The sequence below is a fragment of the Sceloporus occidentalis genome, unplaced genomic scaffold, assembly GCF_023333645.1.
Source record: "Sceloporus occidentalis isolate IW3139 unplaced genomic scaffold, rSceOcc1.0.p SCAF_10, whole genome shotgun sequence".
Classification (NCBI taxonomy): Eukaryota; Metazoa; Chordata; class Lepidosauria; order Squamata; family Phrynosomatidae; genus Sceloporus; species Sceloporus occidentalis.
The window spans coordinates 22695752-22718894 of record NW_028316990.1 but is presented as its reverse complement, the minus strand read 5'-3'; the positions used below and the strand labels follow the sequence as shown (position 1 = coordinate 22718894).

Below are 23143 nucleotides of genomic sequence, written 5' to 3'. Positions count from 1 at the left end.
TACCCTTTAACTTACTGACAGCCATAAATGTCTCTTACATCTGGTTATGGTTCTATGAAAGAAAAATGTCCCTATATAGCTGCAGAGTTTGGAGATGTCTGCACCAGCCTTTTTCCTCTATGGCTGTATTTGTGGAAGCCTTGTCAACAGTCCTTTGATAGATAACAGCACACTGTCTGACCATACTTCATAGTCCCTAAGTTCTTGGATAGGCTTTGAAAGATTGGTGGTCCAAACTTCCATCCAAAAGTTTGGACTGAAACCTGTTGGTACCAAGAGTAATAGCAACAACAACGATCATGATAGTTATTTCTATCAATATGTATATCTAGGTTGAAGCTTAATTGCGTGATCTGTGGTTAACCAGTCTTTCCCTTTGGTTGTTTCTGTTCTCCTTTGCAGGACCCCCGGAGCAAACACAAGTTCAAAATCCACACGTATTCCAGCCCCACTTTCTGCGACCATTGTGGGTCCCTCTTGTATGGACTCATCCACCAAGGAATGAAATGTGACAGTAAGTCCAAGGACCCCTAAGATGTATAACCCAACAAAAACATCTTGTGGAGAAACGGGAGCCATGTGTCCAAAGGAGGGCGACTAAAACAGTGAAGGCTCTGGAAACCATGAAGCCCTATAAGGAGAGACTCGGAGCTGGGGATGTTTAGCCTGGAGAAGAGAAGGTTAAGAGGTGATAAGATAGCCCTGTTTAAGTATTTGAAGGGATTCCATATTAGGAGGGAGCAAACTTGTTTTCTGCTGCTCCAGAGACTAGGATCTGGAGCAATAGATGGAAGCTCCAGGAAAAGAGATTCCAGCTCAACATGAGGAGTAACTTCCTGAGAGTAAGGGCTGTTCAACAGAGGAACACACTCCCTCAGAGTGTAGTGGAGTCTCCTTCCTTGGAGGTCTTTAAGCAGAGGCTGGATGGCCATCTGTCAGTGGGGATGCTTGGATGGAGAGTTCCTGCATGGCAGAATGGGGATGGACTGGATGGCCCTTGCGCTCTCTTCCAACTCTAGGATTATGATTCTGTGATCTTCAGTCCAAAACCTACTTTCTAGTGGGAACATGGCCAAGTCCTGGTCAGTTCTTCTATCAGAAAGGAATATTGTGGATGGCTCTCCCAATGTAGAGTAGACCCATTGAATCAGGTGCCAGGCAGCACTAAATTTAACTATGATTTGAACTATGACTGGAATGGTTAATGGGGGGCCCCATATTAAAATATATCTGGGGCAGCCATATTGGCCATGTGGCAAAGTACAATAACATCCAAAATCCACCAAACAGCAATACCTTTATTGGGCCAAATAAATGAAAAAAAAAATACATTGCAAGCTTTTTTAAGGACTTAATTTTATCAGAATACATATACAATATTACTGTTCCTTGTGTTGAAAAATTAAAAAAAAACACATTACATGGGAAATTACATTTCTAACATCATAAACTGATATTTTAATATTACAAACAATACAAAAAATGTGTTGCAAGCTTCTAAAGCTCCCCTGGCTTCTCCATCAGGCAAAGGTGTTAAAATGATACAAGTTGGGGGGGGGGGGGGATATTAAGACAATTTTGGTCCCCAGCCTGCATTTAGTCAAGATGTGGCTGCCCTCGATTCAGATGCTCTTGGAAGGTAATTCATGCAAGTGGGTCCCTCCTCTTTCTGGGTCAGGAAATAAAAGAAATGTTAAGTTCCATTTGCAAGACAAAAAGAGATCATAGAATTGTAGCGTTTGAAGAGACCACAAGAAGGACCATCCAGTCCAAGCCCCTTCTGCCATGCAGGAACTCTCCATCAAAGCATCTCCATTGGCAGATGGTCATCTAGCCTCTGTTTAAAGACCTTTAAGGAAGGAGAGTCCAACAAAATCTCAGAGGAAGGAGTGTGTTCCACTGTTGAACAGCTCTTATTGTCAGGAAGTTCCTCCTAATGCTGAGCTGGAATCTCTTCTTGAACTTTGAATCCATTGCTCCATTGTGTCCTATTCTCTGGAGCAGCAGAAAAAAAGCTTGCTCCCTCCTCAATATGACATCCCTTCAAAATTTAAACAGGGCTATCATCATATCAGCCTTCTCTTCTCCAAGATGAACATCCCCAGCTCCCTAAGTCTCTTCTCATAGGGCTTCATGGTTTCCAGACCCTTCACCATTTTGGTGGACCTCCTTTGGACACATGGCTCCAGTTTCTCAATGTCCTTTTTGAATTGTGGTGCCCAGAACTGGACACAATATTCCAGGTGGGGCCTGATCAAAGCAGAATAGAGGGGCACTATGACTTCCCTTGATCTAGACACGGCCTTGTTAGCTGCCGCATCGCACTGTTGACTCAATGGTCCTCTTGAGGTCCTCTTAAATAGGCGGCTGAGATCCTGCTTTGCAGAGGTTCTGCAAATGCAATTGCACCATCTCGCCTTTCTGCTCCATGTGCAAATCCACCTTTTTCATGCTGCTTGAGAAGGGTCTGGCTCTGTCTCTGTAGCCACAATGGTGAAAGCATCCCCCAGCAGCTTGTAGGGTCATCTGGAGACCATAGAGGATGGTTTCTGGCGATCGGGTTCTTGTCCGATGTCCCAGCTTTCCACCAGCCATTCCCTGGCTCTGTGAGGGGCAGGCAGCATGAAATAGGTGGGTTTTCCAGGGCTTTATGTCATTGCATGAGAGAGTCAGAGGATTCTGACCCTTGCAACAAGCAAAAAGGTGAGATGCAGAGATGTCATTAGGGTTTACTGTCTGTTTACCTCGCTCACCGTATGCTAGCCATGAATATACAGATATACATTGTGTGAGAAGTGTTGCAGAGACAGTTGCACCATGTGTAGAAAGAGGTTCAATGCATACCAATGCAAGTTGCAGAGATCCTCAAAGGAGGGACCCTGCTTGGGCTAGGATTTCGGTACTTTAGGCTGCATTCACACTGGAGGAATAACCTGTTTTGGCACTGCTTTCATTGCCCTGGCTCAAGGCTATAGAATTCTGGGAGTTGGAGTTCGTTGTGGGCCCACAACATACTCCAACTCCCAGAATTCCATGGCCTTTGAGCCAAGATGCTGAAAAGCGGTGCCAAACCAGGTTATTTCTCCAGTGTGGATGCAGTCTTAGAGAATAGAGAAAGAAGCCATTGCCTCATCCTCTTGGCTCAGCATTCAGCGGTGTGTAAAAATGTTGCAGGGATAGCTGTGTTGTGTACAAAGAAAAATAGAACAAAATCACAAGTGTGTCTTGGGTTGGATCAACCATACAAGCTTTCAAAGCTGCACAGGCTTCTTCATGTAGTAAAAAATGGTAAAGTAGTGTGCAGGAGAAAAAGGGGATTCTGTTGTGGTCGCAGTGCCTTTTGCTTTTGTTATTTTTAAGAAATGGGGGGGGGGGCGAGTCACATAGACCCCAATCATAAGCGAAGTGGGGACAAAGACAATAAATCGGCAGCAGTAAGCTTTGGCTTCTCTATTACAAAGCACCCCCTTGCTTTGTAATTTGGGGCGAAGGAGGGAAATGTCTCTTGCAGGAGATCTGTTCCCAGATGGAGCTGGTGAGACCCTTCCCATATTTTCTTCAGTTGCTCTAGGAACTGCCATCCCTTTGCCTGCAATGAGAGTTTCAGATGTGGAATGCTTAAGGCTGCTGCATCCCAAAATGGATTTCTGATCTGGTCCCATGAACCATGGTCTTAGGGAGTCCTCTAGTGGCCATTTTGGAAATTGCAGCCAACCTTGTTTTAAAGACCTGAGAAGCCATCAATGGATTTTATTGGCTGGGGATCATATTTTACCGCTCTGGGTTCGTCGCTTGGAAGTCTGTGGCATGGTGCATGTGTACAAGGGTGAATCAGGCCATTGACTGTCTTGGAACGGCCAAGTGCACTACTCCAAGTACCCGGTCAGTTCACACGTTCAGGTGCGGCACAGAGAACAGCCATCTGGACTACATTTTTATAGCTGTGTGTTCATGTTTTAACCATCATGGCTCCTTCACTTGGAACTGTGGGAGAGACATCTCTCGAACTGTTGCTCATCTGCAGAAATTTCTTAGGGTTTGTCTAAAGGAAAGGAATAGAGGGAGGGCACAGTAAGGGTCCTCTGAGGTCCGGCATGGGGCTCCAAATTTTGGAATTTGCTCATCCTTTCCTCAAACTCAGCTGAGTTACAAATAGGTAGACAAGGACACAGTAGGACTTTCAACTCAGCATCCCTGCTGCTACGCCTTGCAGTAGCAGCAACTTCCAAACCAGGGACGTAAAGCTTCACCAATTTCACTCTCGTAGGCAAGAATGAATAATTGCACCATTTGTCTCTTAGTTGTGAGAAAGGCTGTTTGCTGTTTGGCAAAAATAAAAATTAGCTTCCTTGCAAACAAACAAACAAACCAGCAAACAAAAACAACCCATGCACATTTTTAACAAGTCTTGAAGATTCCAGCCAGGGATTTTCAACCTTTGGTCCTCCAAATGTTTTGGATATCAACTCCCAGAAACTTCTGCTAGCATGGCCAGTTACGGTGGATTCTGGGAGCTGAAGTCCAAAATATTTGGAGGAACAAAGGTGGAGGACTACTGCAAATGTTAGCCCATCTAGGATTATCCCCATCAGAGTTTCTTGATGCTTAACAAATTATTTAACTGACAGGAGTTGCATAAAATCGTGCCGTAAAATACTAGGTAGGTATCAGAAGTTGCAGATGCACATTTCCTGCCATAAACTATTGGGTGGGCTATGTGTTGGGCTCTATACAATGGAACAGTTATTACAGAGAAATTGTGGTTTTCATCCTCAGGTGAGAGGAGCCAGACATGATTCAAACCTGTTTAAGGTTTCTCTTGCAAGAAGGATTGGGCTGTAAGAACACAAAGGGGTGATATGATCAACAAGAGGAGCAAATAAGGTTATTAATTTTAATGAATGAAAATTGTGAAATGGTTCATTTAAAGCCCCACAACGTATCTCCCATTGAAGTAGTCCGGTTGAGACATCTGGTCTCCTTTGGTCAATTTGGACTGACCACTTTTCCTCTGCTTTTTCTTCTCTTCCATGACCAGCCTGCATGATGAATGTCCATAAGCGCTGTGTGATGAATGTACCAAGTCTCTGCGGGACGGATCACACCGAGCGCCGCGGCCGGATACACATCAAGGCCGAGATTGAGAACGAAGTCCTCACGGTTGTGGGTGAGTCCTTCCTTCCTTCCTTCCTTCCTTCCTTCCTTCCTTCCTTCCTTCCTTCCATCTCTTGGGTGGTTTTTTGTAAGGAATAGTTTCAGTATCCTTCCTCCTCACTTGTAGAGATGTCAGGCTTCGCCCGTCTCATCCTTAGAGGCAAGAACGAGTAATTTCCATAGTTTGCTCCCCAATGCAGGAGAAAATGGATGTGGAGCTTTTGCTCTGGTTGTTGTTGTTGCTGCTGCTGCTGTTGTTGTCTGCCTCCAAGTCATTTTTGCCTCATTTGGGGGTTAGGGTGGGGTGTGTAACCTGATCCAGCCGGGAGGATCTTAAACCACAGCAATGGATAGCATTCATTCTTCATGGGCCCAATAATGCCACTCGCTGTAGAGCAGTAATTCTCAAATTTTTGCTCCTCCAGATGTTTTGGACTTCAGCTCCCAGGATTCCTGACTGTTGGCCATGTCGGTTGGGGCTTCACCTGGGAGGTGAAGTCCAAAAACCTGACAGTGGTTCCCAAACTTTGGTCTTCCAGATGTTTTGGACTTCAGCTCCCAGAACTGCTGACTGTTAACCTAGTTGGCTAGGGCTTCTGGGAGCTGGAGTCCAAAACACCTGGCAGATTAAAGTTTGGGGATTACTGCTATAGAGGGATTGCTGGAACCCATCATCCAAAAGACTGGGCTGCTCCCTCTGCTTCAGACCACCGGCTTCATCCATTGACCAGCAATAAAGCAGTGATGCGTGTCAGTTTTTGCTACAAACCTTGGGGAGACCTGGAATAGGAGCCATGCCCAATTCAGAACAGAAGGGCAGAGGGTTGCAACCTAAAATAAATGCATTGAAACAAAATGCAGAAGATTTGTTGTAGCTGAGAATATTGCCTTTACTGGACCTGGCTTGTGCACCCTGGAAGCTTCCAGATGTGTGATTCTTTGTCCTCCAAAATATTGCTAATGGAGATGGGTAGACTCTGGGGACCCCAAGAAGGTCCTTGCTGGGCTGCATGTCACCCAGGGGCTGCATGAATCCCATTGCTGCTTCTGTGGTTACAAGTAGTGCAAGATATCTAATTTCTGCACCAGTCATTAAGCTGCTTTGCATTTTGGTTGCAGATTCCATGGCTGTCTGTAGCAAGCTGCTCTCTCTAGGTGGGAGCTGAAGGGCAATTGGGTGTAACTGGTTTCTATCCTAGTCATTAAGCTGCTTTGCATTTTGGGGTCTCTTAATGTGGCTGCAAATTTGGTGGCAGGGTGCTGTCTGTAGCAAGCAGCTCTCTCCAGTATTCAGACTTCCCCAGTGATGGCTGAAAGCACAGTGGAGCTTTGAAATGAGAGCAAAAGGATGCTGCTCAAACCACTTCAAATTTTAGAGCATTATCTCTGCTCTGGAAAGGATTTTAGGTCTTCTGGGAGCAATAAGAGGAGAAAAGGAGGAAGGGAAATAACAGGCTCCTGCAGTGTTTGGGTGGAGCACAACAGCAGTGGCTCCTTGCAGGAGGTGAGAGTCTCCCAAATTAAAAATGAGTCCCTAAAGTGGCAAAGAGAGCAAAGCTGAGCACATGCTGTGTTTCCTAGGGCCTTTTTGCAAGGTCTGTGTTCGAGTCCCTTTGTCCCCGCCAATTCAGGCTGCTTTTCATGTTGTGAGAGCGTCTTCAAGGAGAGCGTAGTATCTCCAATAATAATGGTGCTGGAACAGAGAACGGCATGAGAAAGAACTTTTCAAGCTGCGATTCCTCTTAGTTGAGTAAACTGGGGAAGATGGCACTAAAGAAATGAAACTTTGAACAAGACTGATCTAAAAAACTGGAAAGAAGATATACACACATGCATAAACTCAGGAAAGTGTCTGAAGCAGAGGTGACCATGTATAGGGAAAAGAAGGAGGAAGACATGGGTTTTGAAAGTGGTATTTACTCTGGATTGTAGCTATGGGGAGGTGGGGAGGAAGACATTGCCCTTCACTCAATAGGAGTTCTGTTCCCAATGATATTTTCTTTCAGTCCCCAAATTCCTAGCATTGTAGTAGTTTAACACTTGGAAACAGAGCTTAGAGAAGAAAAGAGGCAGGCAAAGGGATCAAGGAAAGGTTAATTAATATTTATATTAATATATCCTCTCTACCTCTCCATTGACACCCCCTTGTCGTGGGGGAGAGGCTTGCGCACCCTAATGATGTTGTGAGCTATGCTGGCAGTGGCATAATAGCCACTGGCAGGGCCTCCCATGCCAGACAGGTCACAACCGAAGGGTCTGACCAAGAGCGCCAAAGAGCAGGATGGGCTCTCTAGCCTTATGGCAACCATCCTAGGAGAAGGAAAACTCTAATCCCAAACCCAGGCAGATGGTGCTCGTCTAACCCTGTAAGGTCAACCATCTAAGAGAAGGAAACTCTAATCAAACCTACGACCCGAGGACCTCGCTGCCACCGTCCATGCTTGTCAAGGCCTCAACAGACGAACCTCTGGTTTAAAGGGTGAGGCCAGTTCTGTGCACGCTGCGCTCCACCAGAAAAACCCATTGCACAAGCTCCATGGATACATCCAATCTCCAAAAAAGCCCTGTAGCGATAGGCAAGGGACGAAACGGCAGGTGTAAAGATGCACTGGAAGACGCAGACCCAACCCTGCATGCAGGTGGTTCAGGACTTTGGTCGCTTGAGACTGACTGGGGATGACAATCTTGTTCGGCAGCATCCTGAATGACCAAGCAGCCTTTTTTAAGGAGAGCACTGCTTGCTCCATATGGAGAGGGGCCTAGAAAAGGTGGCCTAAAGAAAGCTCACCCCCATCTACCCGGTTGGCTAGCCACGGCCAACGGGCATCTTCTGATGCGGTCAAATAAACACAAAGAGACAAAGGCACACACCAGCCTCCAAAAGTGCAACTAGACTGAAGCTTGCATGCTGGACATCAGAACCATGCAAGATTCTGCAGACAGTGGACGTCCTGAGCATCGTTCTGCCCTAATAGCCCATGAACTTTCACGACTTAACATCGGCATCGCTGCTCTTAGTTAAGTTTGTCTCCATGAGGAAGGCAGCCTTAAAAAACATGGTGCCGGCTACACGCTCTACTGGTCTGGCAAACCCAAAACTGAAAAACATCTTTCAGGTGTAGGCTTTATGATCAAAAACTCCATTGCCTCCAAACTCGAAACCTTGCCAACAGGACATTCTGATTGCATTATCTCCTTACGCCTCCCACATGTTGTTCTCTTCAGTATATATGCCCCAACTATGCAAGCCGACCCTGCGGAGAAAGACAAATTCTACTCAGACCTATGCCACCTTATACAAAAAGTCCCTGCAGAAGACAAAATCATTATCCTTGGTGTCTTCAATGCCAGAGCAGGAAAGAACTTCGAAGCCTGGAAAGGTGTTTTAGGCAAGCATGGTGTTGGAAACTGTAATGATAACGGACGCCTCCTGCTAGAGTTTTGTGCAGAACAGCAGCTGACTATTACAAACACCATCTTTCAGCAGAAAGATAGCTTGAAGACAACCTGGATGCATCCCCGATCCAAACACTGGCACCTCATTGACTATATCCTAGTGCGCCAGAGAAATATTTGCGATGTCCGTCATACCCGAGTGATGCCCAGTGCAGAATGTCAAACAGATCATCGCCTCATAAGATGCAAACTGTGGCCTGTTACAGACTGCCAAAATAAAGCTGCTTCGGGTCTCTTTGGAGATATGCTGTTTAAATGATGCATGCATCCTAAGGATCCGGAAGCTGTACCAAAGCTGCACTCCAGCGCTTCGGAATGGAGTGTGGCTTTGGTGCGACCTCCGGACTCTTAGGACCCATGCATCATTTAAATAGCATACCTCCAAAGAGACCCGAAGCAGCTTTATTTTGGCAGTCTGTAACAGGCCTAAATCTTCATTTTAAGTTCAAACCTAAGAGGGGCGGCATCCTAAAGAGGAGACTCCAAGTCAACAATCTTCAACAAACTTCCAGGCAATTTTGCAAACAAAACTTGAAGACCATCCTGTAGACTCTTCTCCTACAGCAGTTTGGCAACATATCAAAAACAGCATCATGCAGTCTGTGGAAGAATCCTTAGGGTTCTCCCTCAAGAAAAACCAAGACTGGTTTGATGAAAACAACCAAGAGATCCAGGAGCTGTTGGCAAAGAAGAGAGCTGCTCACCAGGTACACCTCGCCCAGCCATCCTGCCATGTAAAAAAAGCAGCCTTTCACCTCACATGTAGTCAACTCCAACAAAAACTCCAAGACATTCAGAACAAGTGATGGATCAACTTAGCAGAAAAGACACAACATTGCGCAGATCTGGGTGATTCCAGAAGATTTTATGAAGCTCTTAAAGCAGTGTTTGGACCTACATATCAGGTCCAAAGCGCCCTATACAGTACAGATGGTCAAACACTAATCACAGATAAAGCTTCCATTCTGAACCGATGGGCTGAACATTTCCAAAGCCTCTTTAGTGCCAACTGAATAGTCCAAGACTCAGCTAGTCAACATATGACACAACAACCGATGAAGAAGGAATTGGACATAGCTCCCACTTTGGAAGGAACCGTTAAGGCCATACAGCAGATGAAAAATGGCAAGGCTGCCGGGATTGATGGAATTCCACCTGAAGCTTGGAAATACGGAGGTCATGTACTCCATGCTAAACTCCACGAGCTCCTTGTGAGTTGCTGGGGAAAAGGAGAACTGCCATCAGATCTCCGAGATGCAGTCATCATCACCCTGTACAAGAAAAAAGGAGCAAAATCCGATTGCTCAAACTATCGAGGTATAACACTGCTCTCCATTGCTGGAAAAATCCTCGCAAGGATACTGCTGAACAGATTAGTCCCTACTATTGCAGAAGAGCTTCTCCCTGAAAGCCAGTGTGGCTTTAGAGCTAATAGGAGCACTACAGACATGGTATTTGCCCTTAGACAACTGCAAGAGAAATGTAGAGAGCAGAACAAAGGACTCTATGTAACATTTGTCGACCTCACCAAAGCCTTCGACACTGTGAGTAGAAAAGGTCTGTGGCAGATCCTGGAACGACTAGGATGCCCCCCCCCCCCCCAAATTCCTCAAAATGGTCATCCTGCTACAAGAAGGCCAGCAAGGTCAAGTCAGATATGGCGACGTTCTCTCGGAGCCCTTTCTGATAACTAATGGTGTGAAACAAGGTTGTGTTCTCGCTCCAACTCTATTTACAATCTTCTTCAGCATGATGCTCCAAAGGGCTACGGCAGATCTCAAAAAAGACGGCATTTATACATGCTACCGTACTGATGGTAGCCTGTTTAATATAAGCCGCCTGAGGGCCCGCACTAAGACTCTAAACTATCTAACCCGTGAGCTGCTTTTTGCTGACGATGCTGCCCTTGTTGCCCATACAGAAGCAGCTCTGCAGCGCCTAACATCCTGCTTTGCAACAGCTGCAGAGCTCTTTGGGCTGGAAGTCAGTCTGAAGAAAACGGAAGTTCTTTACCAGCCGGCACCTCAGGAAGAACACTACCATCCCTACATCACTGTAGGCACATCTGTGCTTAAGTCCGTCCAGCAGTTCACCTACCTGGGAAGCATCATCTCCTGATGCCAAGGTTGATAAAGAGATCGATCACAGACTAGCAAAGGCATATAGTGCATTCGGAAGGCTTCACAAAAGAGTCTGGAGTAACAAACACTTGAGGCGAAGCACAAAAATCAGTGTGTATAGAGCCATTGTACTGTCTATTCTCCTCTATGGGTCTGAAACATGGCTCACCTATCGCCAACACCTACGACTCCTTGAACGCTTTCATCAGCGCTGTTTACGCACAATTCTAAACATACACTGGACTGACTATGTGACGAATGTTGCTGTCCTTGAGCAAGCTGGGATCACCAGCATTGAAGCCATGCTATTGAGGACGCAGCTGCGTTGGGCAGGACACGTTTCTAGGATGAAGGACCATCGCCTCCCAAAAATAGTATTCTATGGCGAACTCGCCACGGGTCAAGAGCGTAAGAGGGGCGCCCCAAAGAAGAGATACAAGGACTCCTGAAACAACATCTCAGGCTCTGCCAAATTGCTCACCAACAATGATCTGCCCTGGCCTCGCATCGGGAGGCATGGAAACGCTCTATCCACCATGCGGCAGCCTTTTTCGAAAGCTCACGCCAAACGAATCTTGAAGAGAAACGACAACGTAGAAAGAACCACAACCCAGAAACATCACCCAAGGAGACTTTCCGCTGTGCTTTCTGCAACCGGACCTGTTTATCCCGGATTGGCCTTTTCAGTCACCAACGCGCTTCTACAAAGCGCGGGATGAGTCCTTCCTGAATCTTCGTTCATGAAGCAAAGCCAGAGATATCCTCTCTAGAAATCTGTAGGTCCTTCAATGTGACTCTATGGTCAACATCTGCCAGAATTTGTGCTGGAGGACTTAGAGATTCCTAGAGAGAACTCTTCTTTAGGCATTTGTAGGTCCTCCAGTGCAATTCTATGGTCAACTTGCAGCAGATGTGTTGACCATAGAGTTGTGCTGGAGGACCTAGAGATTGCTAGAGAGGTATTCTCTCGGTGTTTGTTTTTATTTGCAGTTTTTCCACTTTTGCAGGAGTCCATCACCCATAACCCCACAAATATGGAAATCTCATTGTACAATTATTTTCTTTCTTCCATTGCAAGAAGGTTTTTCTTTTTCCTGAATGGAAGAAAAACACACATAGTGCTCTTCAAGGCACAGAAGATTCACGCAGAGAAGTCATGTTTTGTTGCAAGAATCAACCAGAGTCCCTGATTCTTCTAACATTCCTCCAACAAAAGTTAGCATCTTTACTGTGTCCTGAAATTGATGCACAAGGTCATCCTTTCTCTGTCCTTTTGCCTGCCTGGCTGCGAGTATGGAATACATTATATTCAGGAATATATTGCCCTTGACTTAGTGCTTAATTAGCCACTGGTGCCACCCACTTAATTAGAGGTGACCTTGGAAGTCCGCTGTTTTGTGTTTAATTCGTCTGACTTTGTGCGACAGCAGCAATGTCGTCCTGTAGGTGGCGCTGTGTGCCTTTGAGGATTTGGGGAGTTTTTATGGCGTCTTGCAGGTGTTTGGCCTGAGATCCAAGAGCCATCAGGAATGATGGCATTACAGGCATCAAGGTTCTCTTCTCAGGCGGAAGGAACAAAGCCCTCTTCTTTTTTCTCGTTGGTGCGGATTCTCCCTGTGGCCCTGTATAAGCCAAGCCCCAATCTTTCATGGCTTGCCAGCGTTGCTTGCTTTGTGCATCTTGTTGCAAAGCAAAAAAGATACCGATTGTGAATGCAGCACCTGCAAATGGGTGCATAAATATAGGCATTTGCACTCTGGAAACCCCAAAGGTGGATAGCGTCATTATATAGATTGGTCACTAGGTGTCTCTAAGTTGGCTTTTGCTGCCTTGAACCCCATTGTGGCAGAAAAGCAGAATACAAATCCTGGAAATAAATAAATATAAGTAAATATTGTCCCATCCTTAAACACACTTCTTGCCTTACTCTCTGACCTTCGGGAAACTGGGATCCCTTTCCCCTTCGTGGGTTTGGATCAACATTTATTGGCATTAGCTGAAATTCATCCGAGCCTGACTTCAGTACCAAAATATAGTGATTTAATTATTCCTCTCTTCTCTGGGTCTCTTGGAAATAGCAATTGAAGGGACTGGATCGGAGCTGCCTAGAAGAGAATTCCAAGTACCTCCCCAAACTACAAATCCCAGCATTCCCTAGGATGAAATCGTGACAATTAAAGTGGTATAAAACTGGTGTAAAAGTGTAGTGAAGATACACACCCTTAAAAATGGGGGATTAGTTGTAGCAGAAACTGCTACTCCTTTGGCTGCAATCCAGCCTTTTCTAGCCTCTTAACTTCTAGGGTTGTTGGACTACCTATCACCCCCAGCAAGCATTATGGGTTCTGGGGGACCTAGGGCAATAAATATGGAGGGCATGGGGTGGAATCCTGGGAGTTTTCAGTGCCCTGGACAGCAACCAGGTCTTCTCTCTCTTGTATCTGATCCCTTTGTTGGCTTGTTCCTAATTTCCATTACTTCCTCCCCTCCTTTTGTGTAAGAGTGCATTTCAGAGAGACTGCTTACACAACATTGGTGTATCCACTTGCCAGCCCCAACTGAAGTAGGCCCACTGGATCAATGTGATTTACCTATGTGCTGTGGACCCCCATTGCCCACCCTTGCCTTTGACTGAGTCTTCTCTGGAAGACACCCATTATTGTTGGGTCAGGGATGCATCCATCTTTTCTGGCCGTTGAGCCACTCAGAGCCATTTGGAAGTGCAAAGTCCTTCCTGCATCTGAAGGTGACATCCGTCCCTCTCTTTTCCTCCTGCAAAGGCCTGATACGTGCAAATCGAAGGAGCCGATGAAGTGAGGCGTTGGCCCAAGCTGGAACAAATTATGCCGCAATTAGATAAACAGGCTAGAAATGCATTAATTAAGGCGCATCAGCTTGCAGAGAGGAGGCTGCAGAGACGCTCCAAGCTTTTCCCTGTTAGGACTTTCTCTGCACAAAGAGCCTATGGATTATGTTGGGGGTTTAAGGAGGAGGGGAGGCTAATCGTTCTCTTCCGTTCTTTCCAGAAAAGGGTCCTTTGGGGGACCCAGGTGGAGCCGCCATTGCTGGGAAGGTGGAGATGCCACCTTCTGAAGATGCCAGTCTCAGATGCCGGCAAAACGTCAGGAGTAAGCGCTTCTAGAACATGGCCATATCCCTGAAAAACCCACAGAAAACTATGGATGCTGGCCATGAAAGCCTTTGCCTTCACATTACTGGGAAGGATCCTTCCCAGTTCAAGTGGAAGGGTGAAAAATGACCTCTGCTCCCTCGAGACTTTAGTGGCACAACAATCTATTTGTAGGTCAGTCATTCTTTTGACCAATGGGGAAGTTTCTGGGTTAGCCTGAAGGTGCTGATAAGGGTGACCTGGTGAGTGGCCATCCTTGTGACCACAGTTAAGGGCTGGACACTCCACCGTTGGACCCTTCTTGTGGCCATGTTTGCATTGTTCAAGTGGCAAGAAGCCAACATGATCCCAAGTCATCTGCTTAGTCCCTGTCCGGATGCCCTATAGCCACCTTTGCAAGTCATGAACTCACCTTGAGTGAAACCTTCCTTCCAGAGGAAGGTTGGAGTGCAATTTCTGCCTCCCAATGGCAAATTTCTGTGGATATTCACTGCAGCTACAGAAACATTTTCTCATTGGGGTGGCGAGTTCAAGTATCCGCTCTTTGAGGACAGATACTGTTGGTTGCAAGGGGAGATCCACCCATCTCTCATCCAGATGAAGCCCTTGAGATACATTGGTTTGGCAGCCGCTCCAGTGTTTTTCCTCCTGTTTTCTGCCTTGCCTCTTTAGTCCCTTTGCAAAACTTCACCTCGAATGCCATTAAAATCCCCTTTGCCCCCTTCTCACAAAGCCCACTCCAAAGATGAATATCTCTTCTTCTGAAACTGGTGAAACGTGGCATTTGATTAGTTCCAAGGGCTAATTAAATTAGGATGCTTTCCCCCCTTTTCTTTTAGAAGGGATCGGTTTGTAGTTCCACCGCTGAGCCGATGCATCCAGAAACGGTCTGCAGCTTTCTAATCACATCTCCGCCAGGATAGGAGCAGGGGAAGAGAGATGGGAGAAAATGGCTATCTCCTGGGTATGTTTCGACAGAAGCAACCTGGGCTGTATTTGCAGGAAACACAGAGTTTCTAAGGCTTCATCCTCACTGGGGAAATAACCCAGTTTGGCACCGCTTTAACTCTTTTCTGGCTCAAGGCTATGGAATTCTGGGAGTTGGAGTATGTCAAAGATGAATCTGTCTCTTTGTATTTTTCTCTTCTGGGGAGAAGCAGTGAAGAGATCGATCTCCTCCCTGCCCCAAGTCGGAGATTTCTTGCACATTACAGAATGGTAGCACTTTGACCCCACTTCATTTGCCACAGTGGCATCCTAGAGCATCCTAGGATTTGCAGTTTTGTGGAGTATTTAAAGTTCGTTACTGAAGGTCTCTAGTTCCTCAGCCAAACTACAAATCCTAGGATTATGTAGGATGGAGCCATGGCAGTCAAACCAATGTGCTATAATTATGTATTGTGAAAGAGATCCAGTCCTCTTCCCTGGAGTCTTTCAAGAAAGAATTGAGGAAGCTACTTTGGGCTGGTTCTCTGGTGGAGACTCCCATATTAAAAGTTGGATGGCTCTGGATACCAAACCCTAGCAAACTATAGGATAAGAGTATTATGGTTGCACCCCGCAGGTGGGCTTCCCATCGGGCACCTGTCCTGGGTGAGACAATCCTTTGCTCCAACCCAGCTGAGTGCAAAGCTCCTTGCAATACCCGTGACATTGCTTGCTTGGAAATGCCTGGGCATGTCTGCATGAAAAACCATTTAAACAACCTATAACATCTCAGCAAGAGTATTTGCATAGCTCTATTTGGCTTCCGATGTAATATACCGGAGTGGAATAATCAAGTTTTCACATTCAGCTGCCTTTGGAGAACATTAGTTTGGGCATCTTTGAAACACTTCTTTGCATCTAGGATGTTCTGCTTCAGGGCATGGAATTGACCTCTGCACTTCTCCATTTTGGGATCCCTTCCAGAGCCTTTTGACTTGTGTTGTTGGGCATAAATAGATGGCAAGGAACTTTTATCTTCTGCCGTGACTGGAGGGGATCATTATTCCTCTGCAAACAGAAACATCCAGACTCCAGTTTGCAGGAGGCTCTTTGGATAACTGGAACAAAGGAAGTTTTGGGGGATGTATGCAGCTGAACAACAGTTGTTACTGGGGTTTTCTGGTTCTCCTGCCTGTCATTATATTTTAATAAGAGCAAACTTAGCTCAGCTGCCGATCCATTTAGACGGTAATTACTTTGCTACTTAATTGAAGCTTCTTTGGCAGCCAGATGGTGGGCAATTGTATGGGTCATCTGTGCATCTGATGGTGGACTCTTGGTGTCCTTTCAGATGGTGTCTCCTCATGTAGAATGTCTCATGGCTTCTTCTTTGGGCTGGCCCTGAGTGTAATTTCTAGAACTGAGCCAAACAGCCATGGTTTAGGGGGAAACCACCAAAAACGTTATTTCTAAGCCCAATGTCTGTTGGGACTCACCTTGGTCTCAAAAGTTGGGTGTTTTCAGGGGTTTCAGGGCCCACAACCAGAGAAAAGAAGGGCTATGTTTTCTCACCTCTCACTGCCGGGTTTGTCTCTTCCCTTTCTAGTACGAGATGCTAAAAACCTAGTTCCTATGGATCCCAACGGCTTGTCAGACCCTTACGTGAAACTCAAACTCATCCCTGACCCCAAGAGCGAGAGCAAACAGAAGACTAAGACCATCAAATGCTCTTTGAATCCTGAGTGGAACGAGACCTTTAAATTGTGAGTACAACTCTGTGCAGTTCTCAATAGTTGGTTGGTTTTCTTGTCTTCCTGGCTTTTTCCTCCTAAACGGGTGGAAGGTGTGCGTTGGTGGACTGCTCTTTTCCTCCTGCTCCAGATCCTTCATTCAAAGGCAAGGGTGGGAATTGCTTGCTCTCCAGATACTGTTGGACTGCAGCTTCCAGAAAGCTCTAGCCAATGCAGAAAATGGTGAGGGATACTGGGACTTGTAACTTCTGGAGGGCTGAGTGATTCCCATCCCTGCTCTAAGGATTGAAGAGGACCATACAGCTCAATGGTAGAACTCCTTTGCATTCAGGAGGGCCCGGGTTCAATTCATCTCTGCTTAAAGGGCTGGTGAGGAGGAAGTGAGAATGGCCAAGCCAGGCTAGATGGACCCAAGGTTGCCCTCAGTATCAAGTCAGCCTCAAATAGCCAAGTCTTGCTTCACCCGCCTTATCACTTGGGAGACCTCCTTGTACCACCTACTTGACACCAGCCATGTCAGAGGTCCTAGCTACATGAGAGGAGGCCATGCATCACATGAGAGGAGGTCATGCCCTTTCTAGAAGATCAGAAGCAATGCTTGTCCCAGAGGCAGATGCAGTGGAAGATTTTCCTGCCTGACCTCCAAGCTTCTGGTGACTCCTTTAGTCTAAGCCTATTGAATCAATGGGATTGACATTGACTGAACAGCTGATTTAGTGGGTCTACTCTAGTTGGCAGTCATGCAGTGGCTTGAGTGCTGGACTGGGTCTCTGAGAGACCAGAATTAAATTGGGTTTAATTTGTATTTATAGTGTTGGTATTTTAGTTTTAAAGTAAGGGATAAAGGGATATGTAATTTTAGTTATGCATATGTTATGTTTTTATGTATTCTGTTATAACCCACCTTCTATTATTGTTATTATTATTTATCCCTTCTCAGCCATGGACACAATCTGAGTGGCCTTCAGTAAGTCACGCATTCTCAGTGCGAAAGGAAGGCAAACTTGAATCTCTACACCATACTGGCTCCAATATGGGGATTGTACGCTAGGGTTTTCTTGCCAAGGTTTCTCCATTGATTTGCCATTGTCTTCTTCTGGAGCTAAAGGAGGGTGACTTTCTCAAAGTCACCCAGGGATTTCCATGGCTGAACAGGGATTTGAACCCTGATCTCTTGGAGTCCTGTTCCAACACCCAAACCACTAGACCACACTGCGTCTCCTTTGTTTATGTGCCTTCAAGTTGACTCCAACTTATGACAACCCTCTCTTAGGGTTTTCTTGGCAAGATCTATTCAGAGGAGTATTCCCACCATTGCCTTCCTCTGAGACTGGGAGAATATTACTTGCATAAGGTTACCCATAGGGTTTCCATGGCCAAGCAGAGGATTTGAACCCGTGTCTTCTAGAAACCTAGTCTGGCACTCAAACCGCTACATCATGCTGGCTCTCTTAAGATGTCGGCCTCTTTGGAAATCCCTGGGAGTGCCAGATCTTCCTTCCACCGTCCTTCCTCCCTTGTAGGACTGATGCTTCCATACAATGCGTGTAGTGTAAAATCTCCTGTTTTCTTCACCGTTGAGAAATGCTAAAGGGATTTAAATGGGGGGCTGGGGTGCTTTGTCTTTCTATCTCGGTTTCTTCCTCTCCTTCCCATCCAGTCTGTGCAGCTCAGAAATGCTGTTAACGTTTTGCAGTTTCTGTTGATCAAAGCCTTGCATTTCAAATGGCAAGACCACTCTAATGTTCTCTCCATTTGAAGGGGAGCCTGTCAAGAAATCTCGGCGCTTGCGAAGCACGCACTTCCTTTCAGAGCCATTGATTGATCAAATGCCTGTGCGAAAGGCAGGGAAGCTTGCAGATAGCTCCTGCCATAAAATAAAATGTGCCCTTCAACCTCTTTTCCCTTTGCTCTTCTTTTCCTCCATCTCCCCTCCTGCTTTCTTTCCCTTTCTCCAGTCAGCTGAAAGAGTCTGACAAGGACCGGAGATTGTCTGTGGAGATCTGGGACTGGGACCTGACCAGCAGGAACGATTTCATGGGGTCACTCTCCTTTGGGATCTCGGAGCTGCAGAAGGCCGGAGTGGACGGCTGGTAAGGTGGACTTGCCCCTGCTGGACACTGGCCCTAGGGGGCACTCATGAGCCCATGGGCAAAGCGGGGCAGATGCTCTCCTGGGGAAGAGCTGGGCACAAAATGGATGCCATTGCAATAAGGCACCAGGAGTCACAGTTAGAAGGCAAAACTCAGGACTAGTGCATCTTGTTTATTCACGTTAAGAGTGCAAGAGGATTCATTTTGGATCAGAGCAACAGCTTCTCTAGTCCACCTCTCTCTTCACACAATTGAATAGCTTGAGATCTTCACATAAAAGGCAGGGCATACATATTTTAATTAATAAATAAACCCCAGTCAGTAACACCTGGTGGACTGTGCAACTCAGACATCATCATCATCACCATCATCATCATCATCATCTGGGTTGAATCTCCCTTATTCAGAATTCTGAAATCCTAAATACTCCAAAATCCAAAATTGTTCACATGGGAGGCTGAGATAGTGACTCCTGAGCATGCTGAAGGTTTGTGAACAAAATTATTAAAAATATTGTGTATAAAATTACTTTCTGTCTTTGTGTATAAGGTGCATACAAAACATAAATAAATTTCATATTTAAAAATCCAAAACACTTATGGACCAAAGCATTTCGGATAAGGGAGACTCAGCCTATCAGCATCAGCGTCATCATGAAAGAATCATAGAGTTTGAAGAGACCACAAGGACTATGAAGTCCAACCCCATTCTGCCGTGCATGAAGACGTAGTCAAAGCGCTCCAGAAAAATGGCCACCTGGCCAATAATTGATGATGATGATGATGATGATGATGATGATGATGATGATGATGATGATGATGATGATGATAGGCCCCTAGAGGACTAGAGGAGGTATTCCCTGCCTACTCTACAGCAAGGGATGGGCATTGCCAGGAAGGGAAGCATACATTTTTTGCCCCTGAAGAGATCAGATCAGCCATAGGCATTCCTTAGAAAGGCGTTCAGAGGTTGGATCCCTGCCTGTCTCCCTTGTCACCTTCCACAGCCGACAGCCCTGGAAAGAAGGATGCAAAATTGTGAAATAAATGGCAGGATGTGCAATGCAAATGAAGATAAGTAACGGGAATTGTGCCCGACCGACACGGCTAGAGGATTAATCCTCTTCCCAGTGCAGCCTTTGAGTCACTCTTTTTGGGCGCATTGACGGCTGTCATGCCCAATCCACCAAGCCTTGGCTAAGAAGGTCTCCGGGACTCACTTACCCAGGAGTAAGCCCTATGGAGCACAGTGGGGCTTGTGAAGGGTTGCGCTGTAAATTGCACGAACCCCCATGTTGGGTCCGGCCAAAAGATTGTCACCTTCCAAAGATGGAAGGCAGTCCCTTGAATTTGGATCGGAGGATCCAGCAAAGAGGTTTAAAGATAAATATCTCCCCTCTTCAGCTCAGTCCTCCTCCAAACCTGAAGGTATAATCTGTGGATGGGAAGGAGGGTTATTTGGGTGGTGTCCCACTTGATGAAGCACAATACGAGGAAGAGACAGTGTCTTTCCAAATAGGTGCAACAGTGTCCAATTTTTTTGCTGATCCAAGCAATCCTTTTTGCTGATCCAAGCGATCCGCTTCCTTCATGTTCGCCTGGAGCTTTGCCTTGGGTCTGTCTTCCCCCAAAAGCAGAAGCGGAGTGGCATGTTTTCCCTGCCACCTTTGGCGCTCCCTCCATTTCGGCTCACTGGGGACATTAGAGCACATTAAGAAGCATGTAAAATATGGTAAACAGTTCCTTGCCGCATCTTTTTTTATATAAAGGAAAGAACTCTGCTAAGTGGAGATCTAAGTAATTTTCCTTGTCAGAGTGTTTGGCTAAAGTAAACTCAGGGAGGAGGGAAGGTGCAGCCCGTGAATCTTTCATCTCTGAAAGGCTGCAAAGAGCAAAGGAAAGGGACTCAGAAGAAGCAGCAAAAGTGGCAGCCCATCCGCCCAATTTTTTATGTAAATGGTGCTTTGTTCCTTTGCTTGCCGTCATCCCAGCACACTGAGGCATGCAGATAAAGACCTCCTTGGTACATTGGTCCTTTTGGCAGGAGAGGCCCCATGGACAGAACTGGAGCTTGGCCTGAGGCCACTGCCTCTGAGTGACACTTTGGTGCTTCCCGAGGTTTATATTTTTATTTTATTTTAATTTTCCCCAGCCTGCAGGGGCATTTTTATTGGTGGTAGATTCCCACTTTGTAGTTCCAAAAAGGGACTCACTTTCCTGTGATTTTTCTGGCTTGGAAACATGGGTCCCTTTTGCACCATACAGTTATAGTGCTATGACTCTGCATTAACACCCATGGTTGCATCCTATGGAGTCCTGGGATCTGCAGTTTCATGAGACACCAGAGCTCCCTGGCTGGGAAGGCTAAGCACCTCTCCCCTAAATTGCAAATCCCAAGATTGTGTAGGACGTTGCCATGACACTTAAAGTGGAACCATAGCACCATCCTTGTGTAGAGTTGCTTCTTCTTTGATGTTCCTTCTTCCCTCCCTTTCTCTTTGGCTGCATCTGCACTGCAGAATTAATGCAGTTCGATACCGCAGGTCCTGAGTGGGGTTCCCTGGGGCTCCTTGCCTCTCCCTTCTTGCTCCATCCAGGTTCAAGCTGCTGAGCCAGGAGGAAGGCGAGTACTTCAACGTCCCTGTTCCCCCAGAAGGCGAAGAAGGCAACGAGGAGCTCAGGCAGAAGTTCGAGGTGAGGCTCTGCCCCAGAAGGACTTCCCCATCCTTGGCAAACATGGCCACCCTGCTACCCATTCCAGGGGTGGTGGTTCTGCATGGGTTTTCCCCAATACATCTGGGTTTCCCAATATTGACCAAGTAGCCCATTTCAGCATCCAGGTTCTAGGTATGAGTGAAAATGTTCCTGAAGCCAGTTGAAGTTTATCTTTCTTCTGGGCTGCAGAAACAATGCAATTTGACACCACTTTAACTTGCATGGCTCCATCCTATGTAATCCTGGGATTTGGAGGTTGTTGTGGCACCAGAGCTCCCTTGCAGTGAAGACTAAATATCTCACAAATCCTAGGGTTCCATAGGATGGATCCATGCAGTTAAAGCAGTGTCAAAAATACATTACTTCTGCAGTAGAGATTAGACCAGAGTGAGCTCAGCTGGTTATAGGTTAACCCTTTTTGACAGTAGAACCAAGGGCTCTTCAAACTTGGGTCTTCCAGATATTTTGGATTTCAGACCCCCGAATACCTAGCTTTTGGCCCAGCTGGCTGGGGCTTCTGGGAGTTGAAGTCCAAAAGACCCGGAGGGCCAAAGTTTGGAATCACTGCCCTGGAGGAAAAGGAGCCACACCATACTGGCTCCTGCTTTTGCCTCGCCATGCGCCTCCTGTCATGCATTTATGCCTTTCAGTCGAATGGCTGGGATCGGCATTGGCTTAATGGAATTTCATGCTAGGCTGAGCACAGTGTCGGCTCCAACAATGTGGCCATTTCTCTCCCACAAATTAAAACGAATAAATTATATGAGATAGCTGTCAGTGTGCGTGTGTGTATCTGTTGGCATGTATTGTTGAACAAATTGTGCTCCGGTAAATTAAGGGAGCCCGCCAGACCATCGAGGAAAACATCGCACAAGCCATATGTGCATTTGCAGCCCTTTTGCAAAGCTCTTTGGAAGTTGGCAGTCACTGGAAAGTCTGAAAAGAGTGAAATGCTTTGCATCCCTTTTGCAAAGGCCATTTGCTGAGCTGCCACCCAAACAGAACAAGTAACATATAGTCCAAGTACTGAATTTTAGCCTGGAGGAACCAGATACATTTATATCCAAGCGCACACTGTTAAAAGGTTTTTGTCCAAACTGCCTTTCTTTGCATTTCTGTAAATCTTTTTTAAACCCCCCTTTAAACCTTGAACAATCTCCCTTTGCAGAGAGCCAGGATTGGCCCTGGAGCAAAGGCGTCAGAGGAGAGGACACCAAATGCCATCTCCAAATTCGACAGCAACAACGGGACCCGGGACCGCATGAAACTCTCCGACTTCAACTTTCTGATGGTGCTGGGCAAAGGCAGCTTTGGAAAGGTGGGCCATGGGGAAAGGGTCATTCATGCCACCTGGAAGTGTGTGCGTGTGGGGGTGTGTGTTTGTGTTTGCATGCATTAAGGCTGGTTGGCCAGAGATGCAATTGTTCACTAAGTTCTTCCTAGAAGGCACTGCTCCAAAGGTTGACGGGACCAAAAACATGGCCTCCCATAGTGATGGTTAGGACCCAGGACTTGTATGGAAGTTTTTCCAATAACCATGTCATGTAAAGAGAGCCAAAATACCCTGAAGACCCCAGATGCCATCTGATCCTGGAAGCCAAACAGGGCCAGCCCTTGTTAGTTTTTGGATGGGAGACCCGCAAGGAATCCCAGGTGCTGGAGGCTCTTTTTCAGGGGAAGGAACTAGCAAAAACCACCTTGCAGGTGCTTCCTTGCCTAAGATAACCCTGTAAAATTCATGAAGCTTCCATCAGTTGACAGGCAGCTTGAAAGCACACACACAAACAAGTCAAGTAAT

The 23143-nt window shown here is 46.3% G+C and overlaps 1 protein-coding gene across 1 annotated transcript in view; it reads left to right on the top strand.

Annotated features, from left to right (window-relative positions):
* LOC149306174 (protein kinase C beta type) overlaps positions 1 to 23143 on the top strand; it is a 120840-nt gene that overhangs the window by 55534 nt on the left and 42163 nt on the right. Inside the window, exons 5-10 of the mRNA XM_089540845.1 lie at positions 403 to 514; positions 5039 to 5167; positions 16394 to 16550; positions 18497 to 18631; positions 21228 to 21324; positions 22514 to 22663. Coding sequence (XP_089396971.1) covers positions 403 to 514; positions 5039 to 5167; positions 16394 to 16550; positions 18497 to 18631; positions 21228 to 21324; positions 22514 to 22663 — 780 coding nt within the window. The remainder of the gene's footprint in view (positions 1 to 402; positions 515 to 5038; positions 5168 to 16393; positions 16551 to 18496; positions 18632 to 21227; positions 21325 to 22513; positions 22664 to 23143) is intronic.